Source organism: Rhinopithecus bieti, unplaced genomic scaffold (assembly GCF_001698545.2).
Source record: "Rhinopithecus bieti isolate Rb0 unplaced genomic scaffold, ASM169854v2 scaffold_11933, whole genome shotgun sequence".
NCBI classification, from domain to species: domain Eukaryota; kingdom Metazoa; phylum Chordata; class Mammalia; order Primates; family Cercopithecidae; genus Rhinopithecus; species Rhinopithecus bieti.
In genome coordinates, this window is record NW_016806995.1 from 860,858 (window position 1) to 888,649 (window position 27,792).

Below are 27,792 nucleotides of genomic sequence, written 5' to 3' on the forward strand. Positions count from 1 at the left end.
CACAGGTCTGTGCTCTCGTGGGTGCTTGGGATTCTGGAGCTAGGAAGCTCAATTTCTCCCTCTGCAGCAGCAGCCTGGAGTTGTGCTGATGGACTGAAAGCCATGTTCCAGTCCCTCTCCAGCACGGGCCATCCAGGAAAAGCCACCTCATCCCCAAGACACCCAACAAAGTGACCCCAAACCCTTATTTCCCTCCATTGCTGAAGAGCTCCATGAAGGAAACAGCTGGAAAGGGGACGGGGACAGAGGAGGAAGGTGCTAGTGGCCTGGAGTCTCCCTAGTCTACTGTTGACACACAATCTTTTTATTCCCTCTTTGCTTTCTTTTCCACAAACCTCTCAGGTACAGATTGGAAGAAACTGCACATGGACCCTGCCTTATTTAACCAGGCCCACGGCCTCCAGGACAGCCCCTGGGGGAGCCCCGTCCCGCTAGGTAGAAGGGAAGGCCACAGCAAGTGCTGAGTGAGCTACCCAGACAGCAGGTGCTCTGGGAGGGAGGGGGGACAAGGGGTAGGGGAAGGCTTCCTGGAGGAGGAGGGGGAGGCCTGGCTCTGAGAGACGGGGGCGGTCCCTGCAGAGGGAGATAGAAGGCACATTTCTCCGGGAACCGGGCCCCAGCATCTGAGCATCCGACCCAGGCGGCCAGGGAGAACACGGGCCAAGGCGAGGGCCTGAAGCAGATGGGACTGTGGGAGCTTTGGGAAAGCAGCCTCTCTGTCTCAGGTCTGGAGCCTCAGAGGACCCTCCTAGGCCTCCTGCTCAGCTGGCTTCAGAGGATGCAGAGCGCAGACCATGCCTCTGTAGGTCCCACCGCTGGGACTGCAGAGCTCGGCCGGCATCACCAAGCGGCTGAGGCCTCTCCAGCAGTGTCAGGAGCTGGGCGCCCACTGGGCAGCACAAGGGCGAATTGCAGCCCCCAAAATAATCCAGAAAGGGGCATCTGGGTGGGGCTGCAGTGTCGTGGGCTCCTCTCAGAGGCCATCCAGGGCTTGCTGGACTCGGCTGTCCAGGGAGGTGGCTGAGTGGATGGAGACACCGGGGGCACCGATGCTGGTTTCCCAGCAGTCAAAGCCACAGCTGGTCAGGGCCTGCTTCGTGGCCTCCACCTCTGGCTGCTCCAGCCCTGTGGGGAGGGAAGGCAGGTCACCCTTGAAAACTCTGCTCTGAGGGAGAAGCTCATCATATTCAAGGCAAAAGCCCGGGCCTTCCTGCTGTGCCTTCCTGGCTGTGACCCCACCTGAGCCAACAGGCCCATGAGGCCCACGGTTACCTGCAGCCCCTCCGCGCACCTGAATGCCCAGCGTCGTACCCCCAGGGCTTTAGGGAGCAAGAATTAAAAACATGGGCTCTCAAGTCACAGGACTTGGCCTTGCCTTGTACTGGCCATGTGGCCTCAGACAAGTGACTTCCCCTCTCTCAGTCTCAGTCTCTTCATCTGGGAATGGGAATCATGATGCCTCCCCCATGCAGACCCCAGGGAGGCTTAAAGGAAATAACGCAGGTAAAGTGCCTGGCACACCTGGCACAGTGGGCACACTCTAGAAATGTCAAGTTCCACCATCGTCATGGGCTCTGAACTAGGAACCAACAGTCGGGGTCGGCTGGAGTGAGGATGTGGCCACCTCCTGAGGCCTGGGAGCCATCACGGAGGGTGAGGGGATGCCTGGAGCCCAAGGGGGCTCAGTGCAAAACAGAGGGGAAAAGAAGGATGAATAACAGAGAGGAGGAGATAAAGACAAAAGAGAAAGAGAAGGGAGACCAGGAAGGAGGGACAAGGAGCACAGAGGGAAGCTGAGACAGGTGGGAACGGTTAGTGCCTGCCGTAGGCCAGGAGCGAGCCTGAGGGCAGAGGTGGGTGTCAGGTGGTTACTTGGTCTTGCTCTTTCCCCAGACCAACGGGAAGGAAAACCTTTTGTTCTGTAGCAAGATCAACCCCATCCTGACCACGTCAAGGGGTACAAGTGGGGCAAGGTGAGGCAGACGTGGAGAGTGACAATGCCCTGGTTACTTCTCAAGCTTGTGGGGACAGCCCTGATGACAGGAGCCCCAGCCCCAGCCCAGCCCTGCACCAGGCTCTCTAGGTGCACTTTCCTGCTTGAATCTGGGCAATGATCTTGCAAGCTAGATACTCTCATCCTTATTTTACCAATGAGGGAAGCAAAGACCCAGAGAGGTTAATTAACTTGCCCAAGGCCACACAGTACAGCTGAGACCTGTTTCCAGGTCTCTTTTTCCTTTCAAGGGAATTCTCCAGGTGGACCCCTCTTAGCAGCCCAGGCTGGCAGCCTGGCCCACCTACCCCCGGGATACCTGGCTTGAGGAGTGTGATGCCACAGCCGCCACCGCCTGCACCAGTCAGCTTGCTGTGAAGTCCGCGGGCCCTGGTCACCTGGCAGAGCTGGTCCAGAGAGGCGTGGCCCACACCAAGGGCATTCAGATGGTGCTGGTTCATGTCAATGAGCTCCTAGGGGAGAAGGTTCCATCTGTTCCCACTTGGCCTGCCTGAGGCCAAGGTCCTATGCCCACCCGAGCCTGCCTCGTCCATCTGACAGTTGTTGGTTGGAGACAGCTAACAGTTTTGCCTACCTGGCACGCTGGCCCTCTCCACTTGTAAAAGAATCCTTCTCCCCTGCAGCATTTCTCATGGAGCTTGGGTAGAGCTGAGCATACCTTCACCACAGCACTGAGCACATATCCTAGGGCTGGTCACAGAAGCCTCTGGCACTGGTGACTGATGAGAGATGGGCATGTGGCCCAAGCTGGGCCAATCACAGTCCCCCTGCCCTTGTCCCGGGTTTTCTCTGACCCTTTCCACTAGAGCTGCTAAAATAATTAAATTCAGACACAAGTCGCCAAGATGACCTATCTTGCCACACGGTCAGAGATTACGTGACAGATGGACAGATTCCTGACACAATGTTTCAGCCCCTGGATCGAGCTATACCTGAAGCCATTTACCTCTGGTCTTCTCAATTGGGAGCCAATACATTCCTTTTCTACAAAAGCCTGGTTGAAATGGATTTCTGTCATTTGCAAGACAAAAAGTTTCAAATAATATGCTTCCCTACAGCTGCCTTGGGGACTGGTTTCAGAATAAGAACTAGGTTTAACTCCAGCAAGGGCATAAGCAGGGAAACAGCTGTTTGTCTAGGCTTCTTCAATTATGCAGGATAAACTTCCTGCTCTTTAAGGATCCAACAAGATGCGTGTGGATGAAAAAATAAAACTCACAGCTTTCACTGCCCAGGCACCCAGTAGTTAGATTTCATTTAACCCACAACGTGCTGGGGCTCTAAGGATGGACACCCAGCCACAGTCCCAGCCATCAGGAAGTAAAAACCACGGGGTTTGGAGTCAAGTAAGCCTGTGTTCGAGTCTCGGCTCTGCCCCTTCTTGGTCATGTGTCCTTGGGCAAGGTCTTCTGCGCTGGGTCTGTCTCCTGCTTGTAAACCAGGGTAATAAGAGTATCTGCCTCAGCAGGGTGTGGGGGCTCACGCCTTTAATCCCAGCACTTTGGGAGGTTGAGGCGGGTGGATTACTTGAGGTCAGGAGTTCGAGACCAGCCTGGCCAACATGGCGAAACCCCGTCTCTACTAAACATACAAAAATTAGCCAGGTATGCTGGCGCATGCCTGTAATCCCAGCTAGTCAGGAGGCTGAGGCATGAGGATCATTTGAACCTGGAAGGCGGAAGATGCAATGAACCGAGATTGCGCCACTGCACTCCAGCCTGGGCAACAGAGCAAGATGACTCTTTCTCCACACACACACACACACACACACACACACACACACACACACAAGAAGTTATCTGCTTCGTTGCCCTGAGATGAAACAAGGTGAGTTTTCTGTTCAATGCCTGGCACAAGATATGTGCTATTAGTATTTTTATGGGTACCTTACCATCATCCCCACTTTACAAAAGGGGAAATAGAGGCTCAGAGAAGTGACTTGCCCACGATCACTGAGCTAGTAGGTACCAGCTGGCACTGGAAGGCGGGTCTGCCTGACATAAGCTCCTGTCTACCCTGCCTCTGAGAGCACTCCTGATTTTCCTTACTTCTGTGTGAAGCTCTGTTCCGGGGCACCTGGATCGTCTGTATACCAGGAGCTGCCAATCACTGAGGCATCTCTGCGGGGGCCTACCTGGCTCTCCCGTGTGGGGACGGCCGGTTGGGCAGGGTTGGGGTGGTCCCCCCCCCAAAAGCCTGCCTCATACCGTGCCCTGCGCCAAGCTCAGCACTTCTGACAAATGAGCTGACAGGCCTGATGGCCTGGTGGCAGCCCCGGGTGCCTCTCAGCAGCCCGATGGGCTGGATATGAGAGAAGACTTCTGGGGGCCGCTCTCTGCGCCTGAGCGCCAGGTGTCGCGTTGCCGAGGCAGGTTCCAGACACCTGTCACGTTCTGATCCAAAATCTGTCAAGGATCAGATGACAGGTTGTGACACAGGAGAACAGTTCGCTGGTTTGAGTGCAAAGCTGTCCAGCAGCCGAGTTGCACATTTCAGCGGCTGCCACAGCCAAAAATACACACAATGTATAATCAACGTGCTGTTCTGTGGCATTCTCCAGGGGCTCGACAGGGTGTATTTTAGGCAGTATTCTATCATTATTAATTTCCTACTCGGGGAGGACTGCGTTCCCTCCTCTCTATGTGGAAGGAATTGAGAGCTAGGAAGACAAAGACTGAGGGAATAAGGGCAGAAACACAGGAATTCGATGGAGGCTCTACCCTGGCACATAGTAGGTGCTCATGACAGATCTGTTGAATAAAGGGACAAACAAGTCTGTCAGCTGGACCCCTGGCTCGGCCACTTACTAGCCGGATAACCTTGAGGGAAGTCCTTCTTCAGACCTCAGTTTGTACATCTGTGAAATAGGGGTAAGACACCTACTTCACAGGGAGGTGGGTGTGAGGATCAAGTGAAAAAAATGATTTGTAAAAAGCTTTTAGTGGCAGCTTCCACTCAGCACAGGGGCTACAGACTCGAATGCCCACAGGGGGACCGGGAGGCACCAGGCAATGACTACAGAGTAGGGGGGACTGTGGTGACATGGAGACCGCACACCCCTCTCAAAGGGGTCCTCTCCTATCCCTTCACTGATGGCTGCTGCAGAGCCACGGCAGCTGGGGGCCACCCGATCCTCTCACTCCACAAGGGCAGCCAGCTGGCTAACATCAGCCCATATTCACCAGGCCAGCTAGACTGTGTCCAGGGGCAGCCTGGACCCTTTGCTTCCCTAAGCTCATGGCACACCAGACATTGTGCTTGTGTGTCACCCATAAGACTCCAAGTGTTCTTTTTTTTGTGAGACAAGGTCTCACTCTGTCGCCCAGGGTACAAACTTGAACTCCTGGGCTCAAGTGATCCTCCTGCCACAGCCTCTCGAGTAGCTGGGACTACTGGCATGCACCACCATGTCTGGCTAACTTTTGTATTTTTTGTAGAGACAGCATTTCACCATGTTGCCTGGCCTGGTCTCGAACTCCTGGGCTTAAGCGATCCACCTGCCCTGGCCTCCCAAAGTGCTAATATTACAGGTGAGCCACTGTGCCTGTCTAATCTGAGCGTTCTTAAGACACTCCAGCGAGGCCACACATCCAGCAGAAGTGGAGCTGGGATTCACACACAGGCCTAACCACTCCCAAAGTACGAGGTCACAACCTCTACACTAGAATTGTGTAAATGGCAGTGGATGGGGTTATGATGATGAAAAAACAATTTTAGGACCTGTCTGACCCAAAGCAGGCAGTTGACAAGTAGTTGTTGAATGCACCCATGAAGTTAGCAATAGCAGGAGAGGGACCAAGTAAGAGGTCACCCCTGCACCGACAGAGCACTGTTATCAGCCACATCCCCATCTACCTACGTGGGCCGGAGCTCCTTTGACGTGACCCCAAACCTGTTCTACTGCACTTAGCACGAGCCAGGCCCTGACCTCCTTCCCTGCTCTCTCCCAATGACTCAGAATCACCTGGGAAGAGGCCTGAAAATAACATACGCTTGTGTGAAACACACAGACCTGGGCCCAGGCCAGGGGCTTCTGAGAGCATAGGCCAGAGGCAGGGCCTAGCCTCTATATGCTGGCTTCCAGGGGATTCTGAGCACAGTCAGATTGCAGAGCCACTGCCTTGGACAGTGGTGTGGACTCAGTAACCCTGGTTCCTGCAGACAGCCTCTTACTTCCAGTACGAGGTACTGCTCTGGGGCTGGAGCCTCCCCCATCTCTCCCAGCACGCGCTCACACTCCAGGGAGATGGCATCTATCGAGGTCAAGAGTGGGGCCACGATCTCTGGGAACTAGAGAAAAAAAGAAGGAATGGCTGGTGAGGCTTGGGGGCAGGCAGATGCAGCACAGCTGCCCCAGCAGTGGGGTGGAGGGAGGAGGTGTTCCCACAGCCTGCGCCCATCCTCTGGGGAAACTGCCTCTCTTCTGGGCCTGGTTTTTGCCTTCCCAGCTGCAAAGTCAGTGTGTCTAACGAGCCCAATCACTGTTGTTTTCCTGGCCAGGCTATGGGCATGGATGGTACCTTCGTTTCTGCCAAAACCACCTCTCTAAGGGCCCCCAAGGCCCACCACACCCCCTAGAACCCATCAGCCAGAGGGAAACCTGGAAAATCCAGATGTAATTGTGTCCTGGCCACCCTGAAACCTGCCCGGGAAGGGAACAAGAGTCACCTTGAGCAGCCTGTTTCTGACGCCAGCCACGAGGGTCCTGGTATTGCGAGGGACTTTGGTGTTGGTCAGCAGGATCTGGAGAGCCGGCGGCCTGCAGGGTGAAGAGGAAGGTCCACACTGAACTCAAGGTGGAGGAGCTGGGTCAGGACTGGGAGCAGTCCGGGAAGCCGCCCCACCCTGATACAAAGGAAGAAGGGAGGCACAAGAGGTGACACTGGATTGGGGGAGCATGGGACTCCCACTGCAGGTCACAGCTGTGCCTCCATCCCAGGCCCCTTGGCTTCTCGCTCCTTTATTCATTCAACTTCAGCTGGGGCCTACAACATACTAGGCACAGCTTGGCCTTGGGGCCGGGGCCAGGGAGGGGAGAGGGGAGAGAGAAGGTCCGAGAAGGTTTTCCTGGCATGATGTGGACACTGAGAACTGAGGAAGGGTAAGAAGACACCAAAGCAAAGCTAGAAGGGTGAGGATTTCTGGCAGTCGGAGCAGCCTGTGTGAGCCTGGAGGTGGTGGAACCCGGCACAGTCATCCAGTGAGAAATTCAAAGTGGCTATGGCAGAGCACAAGGAGGGGCGGAGGTTTGCTTGCATGGGTCACCCTCACGAAGCTGGAGTTTTAGACCAAACAACAGGCCCTGAAATGGATCACGCAGAGGGAAGATGCCCAGGTTAGCTGATGCGGGCAGCGCCACGCATGGGCTCGGTAAATGCAGGGAGGACTGTCCCCAGCACGCTGAGCCCATTCTTGCCCTACCTCGATGGTGCCCGGACGAGGGGCCCTAGTCTAAAACCAGGTGTAGTTAGAGTCAGTCATCCCCTTGGCTGCCCCCTGGTGCACAGACGTGTCCCAGGCAGCCACGCTGAGCTGACTCTCTAGCATGACCCCGTGGTCCTCACCTGCCCCCGAGGAGCTGCGTAAATCTCTCCTAAAGCCACAATCCCAGTTGTCCTTGTAGTGTCCAAGCCAACATTTCTTGCCATCCAACCTGCCTTTCAGAGGACTGTAGGCTGGGATGGAGGGTGGGGGATTTGGATGAGCTCTGGCCCGAGACAGCTGGAGATGGGCAGAGCCCTTGATACCTTTATTCGCTCTCTTCACAGTTCAAGACTGTAAAATCCAATAGGGCTGGAAAGGGCTGCCAGAAACCTGCTTCATCTCACTGCCCATAAGCCCATGAAATTAATATCGATTCTCAGTCTTGGAGGCTGGCGCCCCCCCCTTTTTTTTTTTAACTTTACAAAAGATGAACGTTTTATTTGGCTTTTCTCTTCCCTTCTAAGACAAGCCATTCCTCAAAAGCGCAGTGCTGTGGGAGGCCGCATCTTGATCCACTTCACTAACAATGCATTTTTTCTTTACAGTGAGGCACCACGCATGGTTGGCGGGGGCCGGGGGCGGGGAAGCTCCTTAAGCCATCCTTGGGATTAACGTGGAGTCCGGCCCCCAGCTTCTCTGTGAAGCCGCCATCTGCTCCCGTGGCACCCCACAGCAGGCAGCAAAGGTTGGTTTGCTCCATGCTCCCGTCCAGCCTGGCGGGAGGAGTTTGGGTGTTGCATCTTCATCTTTCCTAGACAAGTCCTCTGCAGACAGGCCTGTCACCAGCCCCACCAGATCCAGGGCTCATACGCCATCCAGCAGCCACCATTCGGGGGTAAGCCTGGTAAACGCTCCTGTGATCTGGGCTTGGCTATGGCCCCAGCCTCTTCTATTCTCCTCCCTCCCCCAGGCTGCTCACTCCGCTCAGCCACCCTGACCTCCCAGGTACTGTGTGACATGCCAGGCAGCATGCTTCTGCCTCAGGATCTTTGCACCACGCTTCCTCTGCTGGGAACCAGCCCCGCCCCATAGCAGTGTGACTCATTCAGGTCCCTGTTCCATGTTCCTTCGTTAGCAGCCCCTGACCCCCCATACAATTGGCCCCCCTTCCCTTTGTAGCCTCTGAAACTGCCTTGTTTCCTAAAGGTGCTTAAGATTGCTCTCACAGAGCAACTGATTTTTTCTCCTCTCCCAACAAAGGATGAGTTCCATGGAGGCGGGGCTTTGTTTTGTTCCCTGTGGAGGCCCCGGTGCTCAGCACACAGTAGGTGCTCAATGGTACTTGTGGAAAGGATGGATAAACTCGGCCAGCAAAGCTAAGCACTTCAGAGCCACCGCTTCTGATTGTATGTTCAGGATCCCCTTACATAAACAAGGAACTGGAGGTCCGGGAGAAGTGACTTGCCCGAGGGCGCCAGGTGGCAAGTGGGAGAGCTGGACTCAAACCTAGGCCTGCAGACCCAGCGCCTCCACCCAGCACACCAGCAACGCCTGGCCATTGCCCCGCCCGCCCCGCCTTGGAAAGCCTCCTCATTCATCTCCTGATGCCCCAGTAGACCGTACACTCAGTGCCCAGCCCATGTCTTCATCAGTTTTCTAGCTCCAGGGCCTAGTCCAGTACTTAGGTCACAGGTGGCTCTCAGGAGACACTGAAGGAATGAAATGCCACCACTTCTATGAATGATTCCCCAGGCCCGCAGCCGCATCTATGACGCCGTCACTGTCACCCACAGCAGCTTCACAACCCTTCAGGTGTCTTCTGATGATTACAGTGACCGCATTCCCCCCCATCAGACCGTGGGCTCCTGAGGACAGGCCGGGGCCCAGGCATTTGAGAATCCTCCACACGATCCAGCTCTGGTTGCACGTGGATCCAGGGCAGCAGCAAACCAGCTTCCACCTGGGCCCCCGAGGCTCTTCTGGCAACGACTGCCGGAGCAGCCCGAGGAAGCTGGTCCATGCTCCTACTAGCTTCTGTGGAGTGCAGAGGTCGGTTGCAAGGGTGATTTTGCCTTCCAGGGGACACTGAGCAATGTCTGGAGACATTTTGGATGGCCACACTGAGGGTGCTACTGGCATCTAGTGGGTAGGGGCTGGGGATGGTGGCAATACACAGGGTGGCCCCAGCACAAAGAATAAGCCAGCCCCCAATCTCAACAGTGCCAGTGCTGCCAACCCTGATGCACAGCCTTGGAAAGGGAGGCGAGGCTGAGCTGGGACAGGAAGATCCCAGAGAACCAGCCAGGGGCCCAGGTGTGGCGCTGTGGCAGGTTAGGTTATTGAGCCACTAATGGAGTGGCCCAGCTGGTGGGGGCTGCAGGCCAGGACCTGCCACTCATCCATGAAGACCACCCTGGGTAAAGAAGAGAGAGCCCCAGGACCCTTACAGATGCAAAAAGGCCCATGGAGGAGGCAAAGCACCCTGGGACAATCACCACCCCAAAACTTAATCGACGGCTTAGGGAACAGCCAAAAAGGCACCTGGCTCCCCTCTGCCATGTTTCATTCCAGGCACCCGACAATTCCACCGTGGGTGCAAACAACACAGGATGCTGAACTCTCACATGCACGTTTGTGATTCCAATGACTCCAGCGGGAAGGGCACAGAAACATAAAACAGGCTGAGAGTCTCCAAATGTCACTTCTGCTCCGAGTCCCTCCCAAGCCTCCCTCTGACTTCCATCCTGCCTCTGCCCTGCGTGCCTCCATCATGGTGACGCTCACATTGTCCTGTGGCGGCTTCTGTGTGTGTGTCTGGCCCCAGCCCCCAAGCAGACTGAGAGCCCTTGGAAACTGCACCCGAGCTTCATCTCTCCATTCCTAGACCGCAGTGCAGCATCATCTCCCAATGAACACAGGAAGTAATGGATTCTTGTTTACTAAGCGAATACAGGAATGAATGAATGAGCAGCTGAGGGTCTACGGGCACAGCCATGCATGACTTTCCTTTTCTGATCTCTCTGCAATTTAAAAGCTGAAGGGGAGAAAGAAAGACCACCTGCCAGGTCTTTCCCACCACCCCTCCTTCCTTGCAGCTAATGGACTGTGAGGTCCACACTGGGGGACGAAGAGCCAGGGACACCTGCCTCCTATGGTACTTCCCAAAGGTGCAGAGCTCTGCCCCCTGCACACTCCGATGCAGCCATGGCTGAATGTGCTGCTCCACCCCCAAGTTACCTCTTTAAGGATGAAATCTTCCCTTGTTGGTAACGGAGGGCTCCTCCTAAAGAGAAAAGTCAGTGGGTCAGAGCTGTGGGAAAAGCTAACACACCTGTGCTACTTGGGAGAGAGGGTGAACTTTGGGTTGGGTTCATTTTGCCCCATTCAGGAAATAGGCTAAGTAATGAGTCAGCCCAGCTTCAGGTGCAGGAGGGCAAAAGGTCCCCGAAGCCCCACCAGGAAGCCCTCACCAGGCCTTGGATTCCTGCGTCCCCCTCCTTCCGGACTGCCCAGCTTCCCCCAACAGGTCACATGGTGAATGTGGGGCCCAGGACACAGCATCTGGGCCCTGTAAGCAAGAGTCCTGGCCAGAGGGGAGGCCACCTGGGTGGTCTGCAAACTCCACGGCAACGGCTCTGCATCCTGAACCTACAACTCCCCTGGCGAGCTCGTGGAGGCTGCAGCTTCCCAGGCCCCAGTCCTACCCCCGAGATTCTGATTCAGGGGGTGTGAGGCAGGACCCCAAGATTTCTCCCCATCCCCCCTAAAATAGGCAAATGCTATTTTTCCCAGAATCCGTTGATTCAATTCCTCCCAAACCGGCACAGACTCCTGGGCACCTACCATTGTAATAAGCATTTTAAAATAACAAAACCCGAGGCAGCACCTACCCCAGGTGCTGACAGCATTGTCCACTCCAGAGGGGTTCCCGTGAATCACTCTCTCCCCTTGGAAGGCCCACTTGTTAATTAGCTCCAAATCCTCCTTGGTCCACCTGAAGACACAGATGTTCATCTTTACTGTGGCAGTGAGGAGTGGGGCTGGGGAGGGGTCACCTGGGGCTGTGCTAGGGGAGGCCAAGGGGCATAGGAGTTTGGGCCCTTGAGCTCAGAAAGAACAAGTCCGCTCTGAACCTCTCCAGCTACAGAGCGTGCTGAACCTGCCCTTCCCTCTGAAGCCCACCTGGCGCAGTCAAAACAACGCGGGCTTTGGACTCCCATGGTCCCACTTTGCCTCTTTTTTTTTTTTCTTTTGTTGAAATGGAATCTCACTCTGTCGCCCAGGTGGAGTGCAGTGGTACAATTTCGGCTGTCTCCTGAGTTCAAGCAATTATCTTGCCTCAGCCTCCCGAGTAGCTGGGACTACAGGTGTGTGCCACCACACCCAGCTAATTTTTGTATTTTTTAGTAGAGACGGGGTTTCACCATATTGACAGGCTGGTCTTGAACTTAGCCCACCTTGGCCTCCCAAAGTGCTGGGATTACAGGCACAAGCCACTGCATCTGGTCCCTACCTTGCCTCTTACTAGCTGAGTGACTCTGAGCCTGTTATCTAACCTCTCTGAGCCTTACTCTCCTCCTCTGGAGAATGGGAACGCCACCCTCCTCCGAGGCTAGCTGCATGTGTGTCTAATGGCAAGGTGTCCACAAGCAGCAGGTGGCAACTGCCACTAAAACAGACCTCTGCATAAGCACCCACACCTGAACCAAGCCTGCCTTTAAGAAGAACGGGCAGAGGTGTGACTGTTTCCCAGGGCCCTGCAAGTAGATCCAAAGCACGATTATTATGAATTCAAATCCCAGGAGCCCCAGACACCCCTAGGGGGGCCAGGATGGTCCCAGCCACGTCTGGATCTCTCCCAAGCATGTGGCCTTACTGCCTTCCATGGACCAGGTGTGGGCTCACAAACAGTTTAAGTGAACAGACCCAAAACACATGAGTATGGAACAAGGCAAAAGGATCAGCTCCACTTCCCCACTCTTTGCTCTCGGCTTTTGTTTCCTTTCTGCAGATTCCCTTCCTCATGAAACAGAAGCTAAAGGTGGTTTTGTGACCTCTGAGAATGATGTGGCTCAGTGGCAGAGGTATGGAGTAAGCAGTTAGCCTGGTTTTGTTTGTTTGAGATGGAGTTTTGCTCTTGTCCCCCAGGCTGGAGTGCTGTTACACGATCTCAGCTCGCTGCAACCTCTGCCTCCTGGGTTCAAGCGATTCTCCTGCCTCAGCCTCCCAAGTAGCTGGGATTACCGGCGCCTGCCACCATTCCTGGCTAATGTTTGTATTTTTAGTAGAGACGGGTTTTTGCCGTGTTGGCCAGGCTGGTCTCGAACTCCTGACCTGAAGCAATCTGCCCACCTCACCCTCCCACAGTGCTGGGATTACAGGCATAAGTCACCGCGCCCAGCCAGTGAGCCCTTTTTGAAACCCATCCCACCAGTGACTCGCTGGGCATCTGTGAGCAACCACTCCACCTCAGACCCTCAGTTTTCTCATCCATAAAACAGGGATAATAGTGTCTATCTGGACACACACACACACAAAGGGAAGGAGCCATATTCTCGCTCGCGCTCGCCCTCGCCGCGGCGGCGGTGGCGGCGCAGGCGGGGAAGATGCGCAGCGGCCATTCCGTGCGCGCCGGCCCCGGCGGCCGCGGGAGGAGCCAGCCCCCATTTCTAGCGGGGCTTCTCCCTGGGCGGAGCCTGACAAAATGGGAGCCCCGGCGGCGCGGGCCTGCGGGGCCTGCCGGGTGCACGTGGTGGCCTCGGGCCTGGGAGCCGGGCTGCGTCCCCTCGCCTCGGCTGCGCGGCCACCGAAAAATAAACATGGGCAAAGGAGATCCTAAGAAGCCGAGAGGCAAAATGTCATCATATGCATTTTTTTGTGCAAACTTGTCCGAAGAAGCACCCAGATGCTTCGGTCAACTTCTCAGAGTTTTCCAAGAAGCGCTCAGAGAGGTGGAAGACCATGTCTGCTAAAGAGAAAGGAAAATTTGAAGATATGGCAAAGGCGGGCAAGGCCTGTTATGAAAGAGAAATGAAAACCTATATCCCTCCCAAAGGGGAGACAAAAAAGAAGTTCAAGGATCCCAATGCACCCAAGAGGCCTCCTTCGGCCTTCTTCCTGTTCTGCTCTGAGTATCGCCCAAAAATCAAAGGAGAACATCCTGGCCTGTCCATTGGTGATGTTGCGAAGAAACTGGGAGAGATGTGGAATAACACTGCTGCAGATGACAAGCAGCCTTAGGAAAAGAAGGCTGCAAAGCTGAAGGAAAAATACGAAAAGGATATTGCTGCATATCGAGCTAAAGGAAAGCCTGATGCAGCAAAAAAGGGAGTTGTCAAGGCTGAAAAAAGCAAGAAAAAGAAGGAAGATGAGGAAGATGAAGAGGATGAGGAGGAGGAGGAAGATGAAGAAGATGAAGATGAAGAAGATGATGATGAATAAGTTGGTTCTAGCGCAGTTTTTTTTCTTGTCTATAAAGCATTTAACCCCCCTGTACACAATTCACTCCTTTTAAAGAAAAAAATTGAAATGTAAGGCTGTGTAAGATTTGTTTTTAAACTGTACAGTGTATTTTTTTGTATAGTTAACACACTACCGAATGTGTCTTTAGATAGCCCTGTCCTGGTGGTACTTTCAATAGCCACTAACCTTGCCTGGTACAGTATGGGGGTTGTAAATTGGCATGGAAATTTAAAGCAGGTTCTCGTTGGTGCACAGCACAAATTAGTTATATATGGGGATGGTAGTTTTTTCATCTTCAGTTGTCTCTGATGCAGCTTATACGAAATAATTGTTGTTCTGTTAACTGAATACCACTCTGTAATTGCAAAAAAAAAAAAAAAGTTGCAGCTGTTTTGTTGACATTCTGAATGCTTCTAAGTAAATACAATTTTTTTTATTAAAAAAAAAAATAGTGTCTATCTGGCCGGGTGCAGTGGCTCACGCCTGTAATCCCAGCACTTTGGGAGGCCGAGGCAGGTGGATCACGAGGTGAGGAGATCGAGACCATCCTGGCCAACATGGTGAAACTCCGTCTCTACTAAAAAATACAAAAAATTAGCCGGGCGTGGTGGCGGGCGCCTGTAGTACCAGCTACTCGGGAGGCTGAGGCAGGAGAATGGCATGAACCCGGGAGGCGGAGCTTGCAGTGAGCCGAGAACATGCCACTGCAGTCCAGCCTGGGGGACAGAGCAAGACTCTGCCTCAAAAAAAAAAAAAAAAAAACAGTGTCTATCTCACTGAGGATACTGAGATGGAAAAAACACACAAGTGCTTTGTGTAATGCCCAGGAGATAGGATGTGCTCCCCACAAAATAAGCCATCTGGGGTCACAGCACCTGGGGGGCCTGGTTCAACCACTTACTTGCTGTGGAGCCCTGAGCAAGTCAATTACCTGCTCTGAGTCTCTTTCCTCATCTGCCAAACAAGGATTTTTATGGCCTTGGCAACTCACATGGTAGCTGTGAGACTATGATTAATAATGAGTCAACATCAATTACATACTAGATTAGCATGTGCCAAACATTGTGCTAAATGCTTTCTTAAATGGACCATTGAAAAATGGTCCATAATCCTCTCAATTGTGCCCTATAGGGAAGGTACGATAATTATCCTGCTTCTTACAGAAGCAGAAACTGAGGCTTGGATGGGTCAAACAGCATCCTGGAAATCACTGTGCTACTCACTGCTGGGTCAGGACCACATCTGCTGACTTGGAGCCCAAGCTCTTAGCTACTAACTTAATGGTGCCAACAAGATACACTCATTCATTCAGCATTTATTGAGCAACTGCTATGTGCCTGTGACTAAGCTCCTAGTAGGAAGCAAAACAGACAAGGTCCCTGACTTCTTAGAGCTTAGAGTCTAATGGAGAAAGTGAAGGTCAGTAAGCAATCAGGATTCAAATACAAACAAATCCATGACACTGCAGTATGTGACTACAAAGCAGGTGTTTCTGTAAGAGTACTATGGGCTGAATTGCGGGGGCAGGGGTGGGGTGCTTGAAGGACAAGGGGAGCCAGCTGAGCAAGGTGTGTGTGGGGTGCATTCCAGACACACCGCCTGTGCAGCACTGGAACCACACCAGAACTGGCTGGCCCTTTCCAGGGACCAACAGGTGGCAGTGTGCGTGGGAAGAAGTGAGTGATGGAGGCAGGGGAAGGTAACTCAGGCAGTTGACCTAGCCCAGGGCCTGGCCCTCTCAACAAATGTGAGTCTTCCTCCTGCTCTACACAGTTTGTTTTTTAGGAGGCTCAGATTTGAGTCTTCAAAGGAGACTGGGCTCCAGTTCTTTCCAACTCAGAAACACGTGATGGGAGGGGCGGCATGGGGTGGGGTGGGGGGTCTACTCTCCCTAAGGGTTCTGAGAAGGAATGACTGGCCTTCAGGGGAAAGTGGGAGAAATGGTTAGAAGCAGCATAAGAACACACACACATGCATGCACACACACGCACAGTCACCCTCTGTCTTTTGAAAGGCAGGGCCAGTCTGTTGGCCTGTGGAGAATCACTTGAACCTGGAGGCAGAGCTTGCAGTGAGCTGAGATCACACCACTGCACTCCAGCCTGGGTGACAGAACGAGACTTCGTCTCAAAAAAAACAAATGAACAAACAAATAAAACCAAGCTCAGAAAACAACAACCAAAAAACAAGCCCAGGAAAGAAGACAGAGCTCTGCATTTAGGGGCCTCATCCACAACTCCTGGTCCCGGGACAAACGGCATAACCTCGGTGCACTGGGTGGTTTCTCAAGGCACATTCTCCTAATGACAGAAATGGTCTGTGGTCAAGCCTGTCTTGACAGGCCTCACTGACTCACGTGGTCCCCCACCAGTAGGAACACAGAGAGGTGGCATGCCCTTCGTGGAGATGGCCCCGGAGGAGGAGAAATGCCCTAGTCTAATGGACACATCCCCTAATGTGGATTTCTCAGCACACTCTAGTGTCTTTCATAACCATGCGGTAAAACTGGACAGTCACCCCTAGGGCACTGTCATTACCATATGGAGGACACTGTCCTATCATGAGTCAATGCAGAGGTGGGAGAGTTCATCTAACCCACTGCCCTCCAGATCTGGACTCCAGCTCTTTCTACCATACCATGGGAGCTTGAACCCAACAGAGCGAAGATGGGGGTGAGCAGAGGTGGTGGAGAGCAGGAGAGAAAAGCTCAGACTCTGAGTTCAAATCCCACTCTGCCAGCACTAGCTGTGTGGCCCTGGGCCAGCCATTTGACTTCTCGGGGCTCAGCTTCCTCATCTGTAAAACGGCCACCAAGACCCCTCCCACCTCACAGGGAGGTGGTGAGGTCCCCATGACAGAAGCCACGCCCCTGTCCTGCCACGTGGGAGGGACACTGGCCAGGTGAGGACCATGGTTACCTGTTAACGCAATCTCCATCCTTCAGCGGGTTTGGGATCTCCTCGCACACAGTCAGGAGGGCCGCTGCCAGACACACCGAGTAGGCGGCGCTGGAGCCCAAGCCCGCCCCGTGGGGCAACTCTGACCACACTGCGATATCCAGGCTCGGCAGGGCCCTGAAACACACCAGGGTGCAAAAGGTGACTCTCCTACAGGGCAGTGGGATGTCAGCACTGAACCAGGGGCTGGGACTAGGCCTGATTCCAAGCATCTGGTCCAGTTTTCTCAACTGGGGGAGACTTCACGACCCCAAATGTATCCCTACTGAACATCAGGAACTCATGGTGAATCAGACAACTAGGAAACAGGTACCAAGTTCATTTAAATCCTTGGGTAACCCAACCAGAGCCCTTCCCAGAAGCACCTGGCAAGCCGTCAACCCCTTTCTCCCACCTCCTTCCTGTGCTCACATGCTAGGCGTTTCTGTGGGCCTGCTCTGAGCACAGGCTGGCCCCTCTGCCTGCAATAGCCTTGCACCTCCTTATCCCCCAGAGAAATCCCTACCCATCTTTCAAGGCCTTATCAAACGTCGCTTCCACTGTGAGTTTCCCTAGCTACCCACAAAGACCCTCCTGGCTCCCCTTCTAGGACCTCCTGCACGCCCTCCCTCCACCACTGCCTCATCACAGCGCGCTAGGATTGTGTGTTCACCGGGGGCCTCTCCCGCCAGACGGTGCTCCCCAACCATGTGTAACGTGGGTCTGCTTTTGATCACCAGAAAGGTCTGAATCACTACATCTTACATGTATTTCCCCCAAGTAAGAACTGTCAAACTTCGTGTTTGGTAATTTCCAAGAAGTACTTCTCCCATTTCCTAAATATAAAAATTGCAATACTGAATGCGCGTCTCCAAATTCCACACACCCACCCCGCCCAGACTGGAAGATTCTGGAATGCCCTTCACCCACTTAAGGGGACATGCCTCTCAAGTTGAAATTCTCCTTTGGACAGCAATTATCAGGCCATTTCCAAACGTGTCCTGAGCATAGGGCCCGGCCACTGAACCAGCATCTGCTGCTTAAGGGAAGGGCTGCCCCTTGAGGTTTTCCCTTTGGGTTCTGGACAGAAAAAAAAAACAGAGGGGCTGTTTGGGGCCGGGTGCGGTGGCTCATGCCTGTAATCCCAGCACTTTCAAAGGCCAAGGCAGTTGGATCACATAAGCCCAGGAGTTTGAGACCAGCCTGGGCAACATAGTGAGACTCCGTCTCTACAAAAATTTAAAAATTAGCCAGGCATGGTGATGTGCACCTGTGGTCCCAGCTACTTGGGAGGCTGAGGTGGAAGGATCACTTAAGCCTGGGCGGTCAGGGCTAGAGTCAGCTGAGATCATACCACTGCGCTCCAGCCTAGGCGACAGAGAGATCCTGTCTCAAAAAAAAGGCATGCCATATATACCATGTCTGGCAGGGTGCCTGGCATGTGGTGAGGACAGCCAATGGCTGCTCCTCTAGAAGAGAGCATGTGCATTCTCCAGCAGCAATGACAGAACCCTTCCTGTTTCTCCATGGGAGGCTGAATCTGGACTCCCTTCCCAGACCACGCACACACCTCTGCTTCCGGCAGATGGACAGGTATAAGTAAAGAAAGGCCAGCACAGCCAGGCTCTCGGTGACAGCACAGTCGTCAGGCAAGCCTGCAACCTCCTTCAGCTTCTCCACGAGCTCTGGGGTGGGTGTTGTGACATCACCTTGCTCTGTTTCACAGGCAAACAAGCAAACATGAGCGGGTGAGAGGGCCTCTGGTGTTTTATAAACAACAGAATACAGAAAGTCAACTAGTCACTGGAATCGGAACATGGATGGACGTGAACTTATGGTCTGAACACCACACCCAAGTCTGTTCACTGGCTTTAGGCAGACTTAGGTTTGAGTCCCAACTGTGCCATTTACTAGCCATGTGACTTAACCTCCCTGAACCTGTTTTCCACCTTGGTAAAACAGGAATAACAGCAGTGCCTCTTCACAAGGTTGTCATGAATGTAAAGTTAAATAGGGCGTGTAAACTTTTTAGCACAACACCTGGCATGTAGTAAGTGCTTAATTAACAGTAGTTTTAAGGCCAGGTGCAGTGGCTTACGCCTGTAATCCCAGTACTTTGGGAGGCTGAGGTGGGCAGATCACTTGAGCCCAGGAGTTTGAGACCGAACTCTGGGCAACATGGCAAAACCCCAACTCTACAAAAAGTACAAAAACTAGCCAGGCATGGTGGCGCACACCTGTGGTCTCAGCTACTCGGAAGGCCGAGGCAGGAGGATTGCTTGAGCCCAGGAGGTCGAGGCAACAGTGAGCTGTGGTCGCACCACTGCACTCCATCCTGCATGACAGAGTGAGACCCTGTCTCAAAGAAAAAAAAAAAAAGTAGTCTTAAACACACACAGACACACACAGAGAATGCTGGCTCAATCATACAAGGGCCTAGGTTTCACCTTCCATTGTATAAAACCAAAAAGCAAAGGAGTATTAAGTTACCACCCAAAGATTTCCCTCCTCCAAAAGATAATCATCAGGAATAGGACAGCGTAAATGCGAGGTGTTGCCTGGGCAGAAGGGGAGGGGGAGGCAGGTTTTTCCCAGGGATGTGCAGGAACCTGGGCCACTTTCCTCTGAGACACTGAGAAGGCAGAGCCTGTCTGGCCAGCTTACCTTTACAAATCACTCGCTGAGCCTCAGGTCAGATTCCCAAGGGACTGGGAAATGGAATTGGGCGTGTGTGTGTTAGGAAATTTCGGGCACCAGTTAAGTGCTGGGTAAATATGTGTTGAATGGATTTAATGATATACTCAAATGGCCAAGTCATGACATTATTGAGAACCCGGGTATTTCAGAGCTCTGTAATCGAGATGGAACAGTTGTTAAGAGCCTGGATGTTGGGGCTAGGAGAAACCTAGGTCTGAATCCTTTCAGAATCACCAACAAGCGTAACCTGAGCCACTGGACCTCTGAACTTTAATTTTCAAATCTGTACAATGGGGATGAATACCACCACCTATTCCCAGGGAATGCTGGAGAATTCTAAGTGTGCTAACATATATGAACACACTTAGTGCCTGGCATGCATAAGTGCCCAATAAGTGCTCACTGTAGTAGCAGGGTGCAGTGGCACGTGCCTATATTCCCAGCTACTCAGGAGGCAGAAGGAACACTTGAGCTCAGGAATTTGAGACCAGCCTGGGCAACAGAGTAAGACCCTGCCTCAAAAAAAGAAAATGTTCAATGTTTATGACTATCAGGAGGGAGCAAAAGGACACTGAACAAAAGATGGTAGATCTTTGCAACCTAGAAGATGGTGTGTCTCCCAAGGCTCCGCAACTCACATGCCCTTACCTACATACTGCACCTGTGTCGCACCCCTAGTGCCCACCTCCAGTGTCTTCAGATCCTCACGGCAGCCCTCAGTCAGGAAACATGTCTCTTCTCCCAGGCCCAGAGGGTGAAGTGACCTGCCCAGGTTCACCAAGGGAGTCGGAGTGGTCCGAGACATGTTCCCCCACACCTGGCTGCTTCCACCCCAAGCTACCGACATACACAAGTTGCAGCTGGTTCTCACGGGACATTTCTGGTCTGGCTGGGCAGCCCTGTGCACTATGGAAAGCAAGTTCCACGTGTTCTGGCTGGAACGCTCCAGATGCACGCTCCAAAGGAGTGCCTCTTAACTGAGGCGTCCCCAGAATCATCCAGGGAAACCCTTTCAAAAACTCCTACCACCACTACCAACTCCCAATAAGACAGGGGCAGAGCCAGAAGTCCATCTGTATTGGTAAAACAAAACAACATCCACAATCACAAAAACTCCTGGGTGATTCCAAGATATGATGAGGTTAAAAAGTGTTGCTCTAGGCTGGGTGCGGTGGCTCACACCTGTAATCCCAGCACTTTGGGAGGCCGAGGCGGGTGGATCAAGAGGTCAGGAGATCGAGACCATCCTGGCGAACACGGTGAAACCCCGTCTCTACTAAAAATACAAAAAAAAAATTAGCCAGGTGTGGTGGCGGGCGCCTGTAGTCCCAGCTTCTCAGGAGGCTGAGGCAGGAGAATGGCATGAACCCAGGAGGCGGCGGAGCTTGCAGTGAGCTGAGATCGCGCCACTGCACTCCAGCCTGGGCGACAGAGCCAGACTCTTGTCTCAAAAAAAAAGAAAAGGCCGGGCGCGGTGGCTCAAGCCGTAATCCCAGCAATTTGGGAGGCCGAGACGGCGGATCACGAGTCAGGGATTCGAAGACCATTCTGGCTAACACGGTGAAACCCGTCTCTACTAAAAAATACAAAAAAAAAACTAGCCGGCGACGTGGCGGGCGCGCATGTAGTCCCCAGTCCTACCCGGGAGCTGAGACAGGAGAATGGCGTGAACGCCGGGAGCGGGAGCTTGGCCAGTGAGCCTAGACCAGGCCATAGCACTCCAGCCTGGTGACAGAGCGAGACTCCCGTCTCAAAAAAAAAAAAAAAAAAAAAGTGTTGCTCTAAAATGAGGATTTTGATCAGGCACAGTGGCTCTCACTTGTAACCCCAGCACTTTGGTAAAGTGGGAAAACTGCCTGAGGCCAGGAGTTCCAAACCAGCCTGGGCAACACAGTAAGACCCTGTCTCAACAGCAAGTGAAATGAGAATTTTCAGCTCTTCCTCCATCCCCATATGGCGTGTGGGAGTGATTGTGGTTTCTCATGGGGAACGGGAAGCAGGTGTCAACGGTTCAGGTGCAATCTAAGAAAAAAACCCAAGAAGATTCTCATTTATCCCACCCTGGCTGAGAAACACTGTTCCAAAAAGCAAGGCTTCAGCCCAGGGAGCAGACAGTAAATTGAGGACAGAAAACACATGTCAGCTCTGGGGCAGGTGCAGGGGACTCCACTGATGGAAAAAGCTGGCCTGCTTATGAGTGGATGAAATCACAGTGCTGTCAAAAATCAGCACACACACCTGACACACAAAAGAAAAAATAGGTATTTCTGAATGGTTTATATGGCCTGACCCAATTTTGGTTAAAAAACCAAGATATCTCCGTCTCTATCAATCTTTCTATCCATCTACAGAAAATCACCCAGAAGGATTAATGCCAAAATGCTTGGAGTCATTACTGGGGTCAGAGAAAGGAAAAGGGGAATAATAAGTGATTTTTAAAATTACAATGTCCCAGGCCGGGCATGGTGGCTCAAGCCTGTAATCCCAGCACTTTGGGAGGCCGAGACGGGCGGATCACGAGGTCAGGAGATCGCACCACTGCACTCCAGCCTGGAGGACAGAGTGAGACTCCGTCTCAAAAAAAAAAAATACAATGTCCCAACATTGACCATATCTTCCAATAATAAACATAGGTAACTTTTACTTTTATTAATTTTTTTTAAGATGGAGTGCAATGGACGATCTCGGCTCACTGCAACCTCCGCCTCCCAGGTTCAAGTGATTCTCCTACCTCAGCCTCCTGAGTAGCTGGGATTACAGGCGTGTGCCACCACACCCAGCTAATTTTTGTATTTTTAGTAGAGACAGGGTTTCACCATGTTGGCCAGGCTGGTCTCGAACTCCTGATCTTAGGTAATCCGCCCGCCTTGGCCTCCCAAGATGCTGGAATTACAGGCATGAGCCACTGTGCCCAGCCTACTTTTATTAATTTTTAATTATACAAAACGCCAATATATTCTCATTTAAAACATGTGTCCCTTTGTCTACTCTCTGGCCCCAGGTCTCTCCTAGGAGAACTAATCGCCACAGCCAATCTGATGTCTATGTCCCCGAGACCTTTTCTATCATTTATACACACATTTATACTTAAATACCTATGTTTGCTGTTTTGCATTTTTTTCAGTCAACAATAGGCCTTGATGATCTGTCCACAACAGCCCACAGAGATCCGATGCATTGTTTTACACTTTTAAATTTAAAAAAATAAATAAATAAGTGAAGCTAATTTTATAAGGTCAGGGTAGAAAGCACATTGGAAATAGCTGGCCCCTGGCTCCCTTGGGGACAGCCTGGAATACCTGGCCAGCTGCCCTCTCTGTAGGCTCTCACCACCTCTGGTAAGGCTCTTACCACCCTGATTTCTCCTCCTTGCACTCACCCAGAAAGCTTGTGTCCAGTAGCTGAAGCCTGGCCACGTCCCAGGCCCACTTGATACCAATGTTGGGTAAGCTGAGGTCCACTTTCCCATTGCTGTGGGGTTGAAGCCGGAGAAATGTTCTCAAGTTCAAGGCTACAGCCAGTGCTACCTATAGAATAAAGGACAAAAGCAATAAGCCTGAGGGTGAGTGGCAAAGGAGCCAGGGCCCACATGCTAACAAGAGAGCAAACATGAGCACAGAGGCCACTTCCAGCCATGCCCTTGCCAGACACTGCTAGTCAACTTTGGCATGCTCTCCCACTAAGCCTGGGGACAGCCACTATCTATCAACTAAAAGTTAACATCTACTTTGCCTTCTTCCTGCAAAATTTCACAAGTTCTCAACACCAAGGAATCACTTCCCCATAATCACCATGTTTTCAATGAGAAATATAAGAACATAAAGAATAGCAGTGAGAGACCAGGTGTGGTGGCTCACATCTGTAATCCCAGCACTTTGGGAGGCCAAAGCAGGAGGATCTCTTGAGCCCAGGAGTTCGAGACCAGCCTGGTGTCAAACCACGTCTTTACAAAAAAAAATAAAAGAAAAAATTAGTGGAGTGTGGTGGTACACACCTGTGGTCCCAGCTACTTGGGAGGCTGAGGTTGGAGGCTGCAGTAAGCCGTGATCACAAGATTGCGCTCCAGCGACAGAGCAAGACTCTGTCTCAGGAAAAAAAAAAAAAAAAATAGCAGAGTGCAGCAGGAGTAGAACCTAAGACAGACTTAGGTTCACATCAAGCTCTACCAAGGTGTATAATAGGACTTGGATCAAGTTACCACTTCTCTCCTAAGCCTTGGTTTGCACATTTGTAAAACAGGATAATAAAAGGGTATGCCTTAGGGGTAAGGGTAAAATGAGATAATGGATGCTTCCAACTCCTTTGCTAGATCATCCTTCCAACTTCTCAATGTCTTAGTGCCCCGGGGCTCAGTTCTCAAACCTCTTCCTTCTGCATCAAAGCTCACTCCTAGGTGATCTCATTCCACTCATAGGGCTTTATATATCATCTTTTTGCTATCATACCGAGTGAGGCTCGAGAATCCCTTCAGTGGGCATAAGATATCTTTTCCTTGCCTGGCTGGGGAGAAACTGTTATCTCTGATCCGCTCCCAAGCTATGCTTCAGGTGTCCTGCAAAATTAGTATCAGGGAGAAGGGGTACCTAATCCTTAAAGGCTCTAACGGCTTTGTACCTTGCCATGTACCACGGCATGTTCTCCATGAAGGATGACTTTCCCCGGAGCAGACACCAGTAGGACTTCTGACAACATGGCTCCTGGGAATCCTAAAAGAGAAAGCCAGTGAGAAGAGCAAAGATCTCCAGATGTCAGGACCATCAGGAAGAAATCTTAGAACACAAAAAAGGTAGTTACCGTCCAGCACTTGCTACGTGCCAGAAAGGCAATGTAGCAGTCAACTGGACACATCCAACAGATCTGGGTTCAAATCCCAGCTATTCCACTCCCCAGTGATGTCGTCTTAACTAACTCACTTAAATGGCTATGAACCTCGGTTTCCCCACACGTTACATGGAGAGAAAATAACCGTACCTACCTCAGTGGATGTTAGGAAGGTTAAATTAACTCAAGGGAAACACTTAGCAGTGTCTGGCACCTACTAATCATTCAGTTACTGAGAGCTACTTGTTACTGGCTCTGTTCTTCGTTTCAGCTTTTACAACTACTACTATTGAAGGTAGAAATTACATGAAATCATGGAGCAGAAAGAACTCTTTGCTGGACATTTAGGCTGTTTCCAATGTGTCACAATTATAAACAAGGCTACAGAAAACACCCAGTACGCCTCGTTCTGCACACTTAAATGAGTATTTCTGCAGGACAGAGTCCTAGAAAGGGGCCTGCAGAGTCTACAGGTGTGTGCAATTTACACTTTTATAAATAACGCAAAATTATCCTCCCCTTAAGGTTTTACGTCGATTACCTTACGCTAAGATTCAAGTGCACTACGAGCTAAGTACTATCGTGATCCCCATTTCTTAGAAAAACTGAGGCTCGGAGCGGGGAATCCCCTTGCTTGTCCCAAGCTCAAAATGACGACTGTTAGATTGAGGTAGGCGACCCCTCGGGGCTGACTCTCAGAGCTGGGGAAACTGAGCCACAGAAGCTGGGCGCCTGGCTCAGGGTAGTCCTGGGTCTAGGACCTCGCGCCACCCGGCCCCGCGACCCCGGCCTCTCACCTGCCGCCGCCGCCGCCGCTCCGGAGGCCGCCACTCCGCGCCGGGGCCGGAGCAGCTCCCGGACTCCTGGAGCCTAGAGCGCCCATGCCTCAAAGGGGAGGAGGACTGGGCCTTCAGCCCAGCCAATCAGAGTGCGCGAGTCTGGAGTGCTTTTACCAATAGGCTTAAACATTGGTCAATAGGTGATGCAGCCAAGCCGGCACGGGTTTTCCCACCCCACTCCTTCCGTCAAACCAATGGGAAACAAGTCCCTGGGAGTGTCCCGCCTGGGGCGAGAACCTCGAACCAATGAAAATTGACAGCTGAGCGGTGGCGCGGCCAGCTGTGGGTGGAGTGACTCCGGGGCCTGGACGGGAACCTGGCAGGGTCAGCTCCCGTCAAGAAGCTTGGCTGATGGCTGTGCGGGGCCTGGGGAGTCGTCTTGGCCTGCGCGGATGCTTCGGCGCCGCCAGGCTCCTGTATCCCCGTTTCCAGAGCCGCAGCCCTCAGGGCGTGGAAGACGGGGACAGGTGAGTGGCTGGCGGGAAGGGTAACTCGAACACCTGCTTTGAATCGTGGTGTCGTCGTCATGGGTACGTCACACCGTCGTGAGGTCACCGCGGCACCCCTCCGGTGACATCTCCACGGCACCCCTCCGGTGACATCTCCACGCTGTCCTGACGTCACCGTGGCAACGTGGGCCACGTGGGCGCCAGAGACCTGGTAGTCTTTGCCTAAGTCCCAGTGAAACCCCGCTGTCATCGGGCAGGGCATGGCATATCCCGTGTGGGCCAGCAGGGCTCTCGACTCAGATCGTGACCAATTTCCATAGCAGTTTATCCCCCAGGTCCCAGATACACCAGCGCCTTCTAAAGATGGCTTTCCTCATATACCTTGAAACTTGCACCCAACCCAGACCTCAGAACCTCTAGAGTACCGTGGATTAATAATGGATTAATTTAGTTCACAGATCCAGGAAATTAACCTTCGAATGGCCTTGTAATGTCACATTTTAATTTTGAGCTATGTCATTGAGTTGTTTACATTGTTATTTGAAAATGCCACTTTTTGAGCTGTATTTTGACGATTCTTCATCTCTGAGTACACTCGAAGCCTCATAGTATGGAAGTGGCTCAGGCTTCTTTTCCTGCAAGAGGCCCTAAGTTGGTGGAGTGTAAGATAAGAATTTGGGTAGGGTAGAGTTAAGAGTCCTAGCTACTTGGGAGGCTGAGGCAGGAGGATCCCTTGAGCCCAGGAGTTCAAGACTGCAGTGAGCTATGATCATGCCACTGCACTGCATTCCAGCTTAGGCAACAGAGCAAGACCCTGTCTGTGAACAAAATAATCATAGGCCAGGTATGGTGGCTCACGCCTGTAATCACAACACTTTGGGAGGTTGAGGTAGCCGTATTGCTTGAACTCAGGAGTTCAAAACCAGCCTAGGCAACATGGTGAAACCTGTCTCTACAAAAAAAAAAAAAAAGCTGGGTGTGGTGGTATACACCTGTGGTTCCAGCTACTGGGGAGGCCGAGGTGGGAGGATTGCTTGAGCCCGGGAGGCAGAGGTTGCAGTGAACCTAGATCGTGCCACTGCACTCCAGCCTGGGCGACAAAGTGAGACCCCATCTCAAAATAATAATAATAAATAAAGAATTTCAGCAGGATAGAAGTTACAGTTTGTGCTCTGGTCTAGGACAGTTTTGAGCATCCCACTCCTGCCTCTTCCTGGATGATCTAGGAAGGTGAGTCTCATCTGATCTACAGTTTCCTCCTCAGTAAAATGAAGAGAATAGGTGGTGGCTACCTTTGGGGTTGTGGAAAGATTCCAGGATAATTCCAGAAGGTAATGCCTGTAAACTACTTGGCACAGTGCAGGGACAATGGCAAAGGATTAATCAAGTCCTTCAGCAAATAGGTATTGAGCCTATGTTGAGCGAGGCGTTACATCAGCTACTGTACACACTGTCACCCAGCTCTGGTCTTGCCCACAAAATGTTTGCTATTAGAAGGGATCTAGGGGAAAGAAATCAATAAGAGATGACCATCTAAGCAGTAAGGGGTGAGTGCTGTCTCTGAGGTTACAAGCAGCAAGCTGGGACCTACTGAAGGAGCTGACCCTCTGTGTAAGGAGCTGAGCCTCTGTGTAAGCTCACCCTCTGTGTGACCCACTCACCAGATACTGATGTTTATTTCTCATTAGGCCACAGCCTTCCTCGAAGACACCCAGGATCCCCAAGATTTACACCAAAACGGGAGACAAAGGTAGGGTGGGGACAGGTGAAAAACGCAGAGAAGTACTCACGGCATACACCATTTTAAAGTTCTTCCAAATTCTTTGTGGCCACTTAAAAGTATAATATGTGACCAGGCACAGTGACTCATGCCGGTAATCCCGGCACTTTGGGAGGCCCTGTCGGGAGGCCAGGAATTTGAGACCAACCTGGCCAACGTGGTGAAACCCCATCTGTACTAAAAATACAAAAATTAGCTGGGTATGATGGTGCACACCTGTAACCCCAGCAGCTACTTGGGAGGCTAAGGCAGGAGAATTGCTTGAACTTGGGAGGCAGAGGTTGCAGTGAGCCAAGATCATGTCACTGCACTCCAGCCTGGGTGACAGAGCAAGATGCCATCTCAGGAAAAAAAAAAAGTCTCAGGGAAA

At 52.2% G+C, this 27,792-nt stretch overlaps 2 protein-coding genes and 1 pseudogene across 6 annotated transcripts in view; 2 read left to right on the forward strand and 1 right to left on the reverse strand.

Annotated features, from left to right (window-relative positions):
- Positions 1 to 283: 283 nt before the first annotated feature.
- MVK (mevalonate kinase) lies at positions 284 to 25,331 on the reverse strand. Its single transcript, XM_017879694.1, has 11 exons — positions 25,152 to 25,331; positions 24,148 to 24,239; positions 22,913 to 23,060; positions 18,407 to 18,551; positions 16,819 to 16,974; positions 11,329 to 11,432; positions 10,676 to 10,721; positions 6,683 to 6,773; positions 6,188 to 6,304; positions 2,313 to 2,466; positions 284 to 1,125 (listed from the first exon to the last, which is right to left on the reverse strand). The coding sequence occupies exons 2-11, from the start codon at positions 24,223 to 24,225 to the stop codon at positions 974 to 976; spliced, it is 1,191 nt and encodes a 396-aa protein (XP_017735183.1). The 5' UTR covers positions 24,226 to 24,239; positions 25,152 to 25,331; the 3' UTR covers positions 284 to 973.
- Positions 13,258 to 14,349, forward strand: LOC108534377 (high mobility group protein B1 pseudogene; annotated as a pseudogene). The gene has a single exon (XR_001886959.1). The product of XR_001886959.1 is annotated as a high mobility group protein B1 pseudogene (transcript).
- A 118-nt stretch (positions 25,332 to 25,449) lies between the features above and the next one.
- The window catches only part of MMAB (metabolism of cobalamin associated B), an 18,106-nt gene continuing 15,763 nt past the window's right edge, over positions 25,450 to 27,792 (forward strand). For all 4 annotated transcript variants that reach the window (XM_017879696.1, XM_017879695.1, XM_017879698.1 and 1 more), the window contains exons 1-2: positions 25,450 to 25,660; positions 27,331 to 27,392. In XM_017879696.1, coding sequence (XP_017735185.1) covers positions 25,545 to 25,660; positions 27,331 to 27,392 — 178 coding nt within the window. In that variant the 5' untranslated portion in view covers positions 25,450 to 25,544. The remainder of the gene's footprint in view (positions 25,661 to 27,330; positions 27,393 to 27,792) is intronic.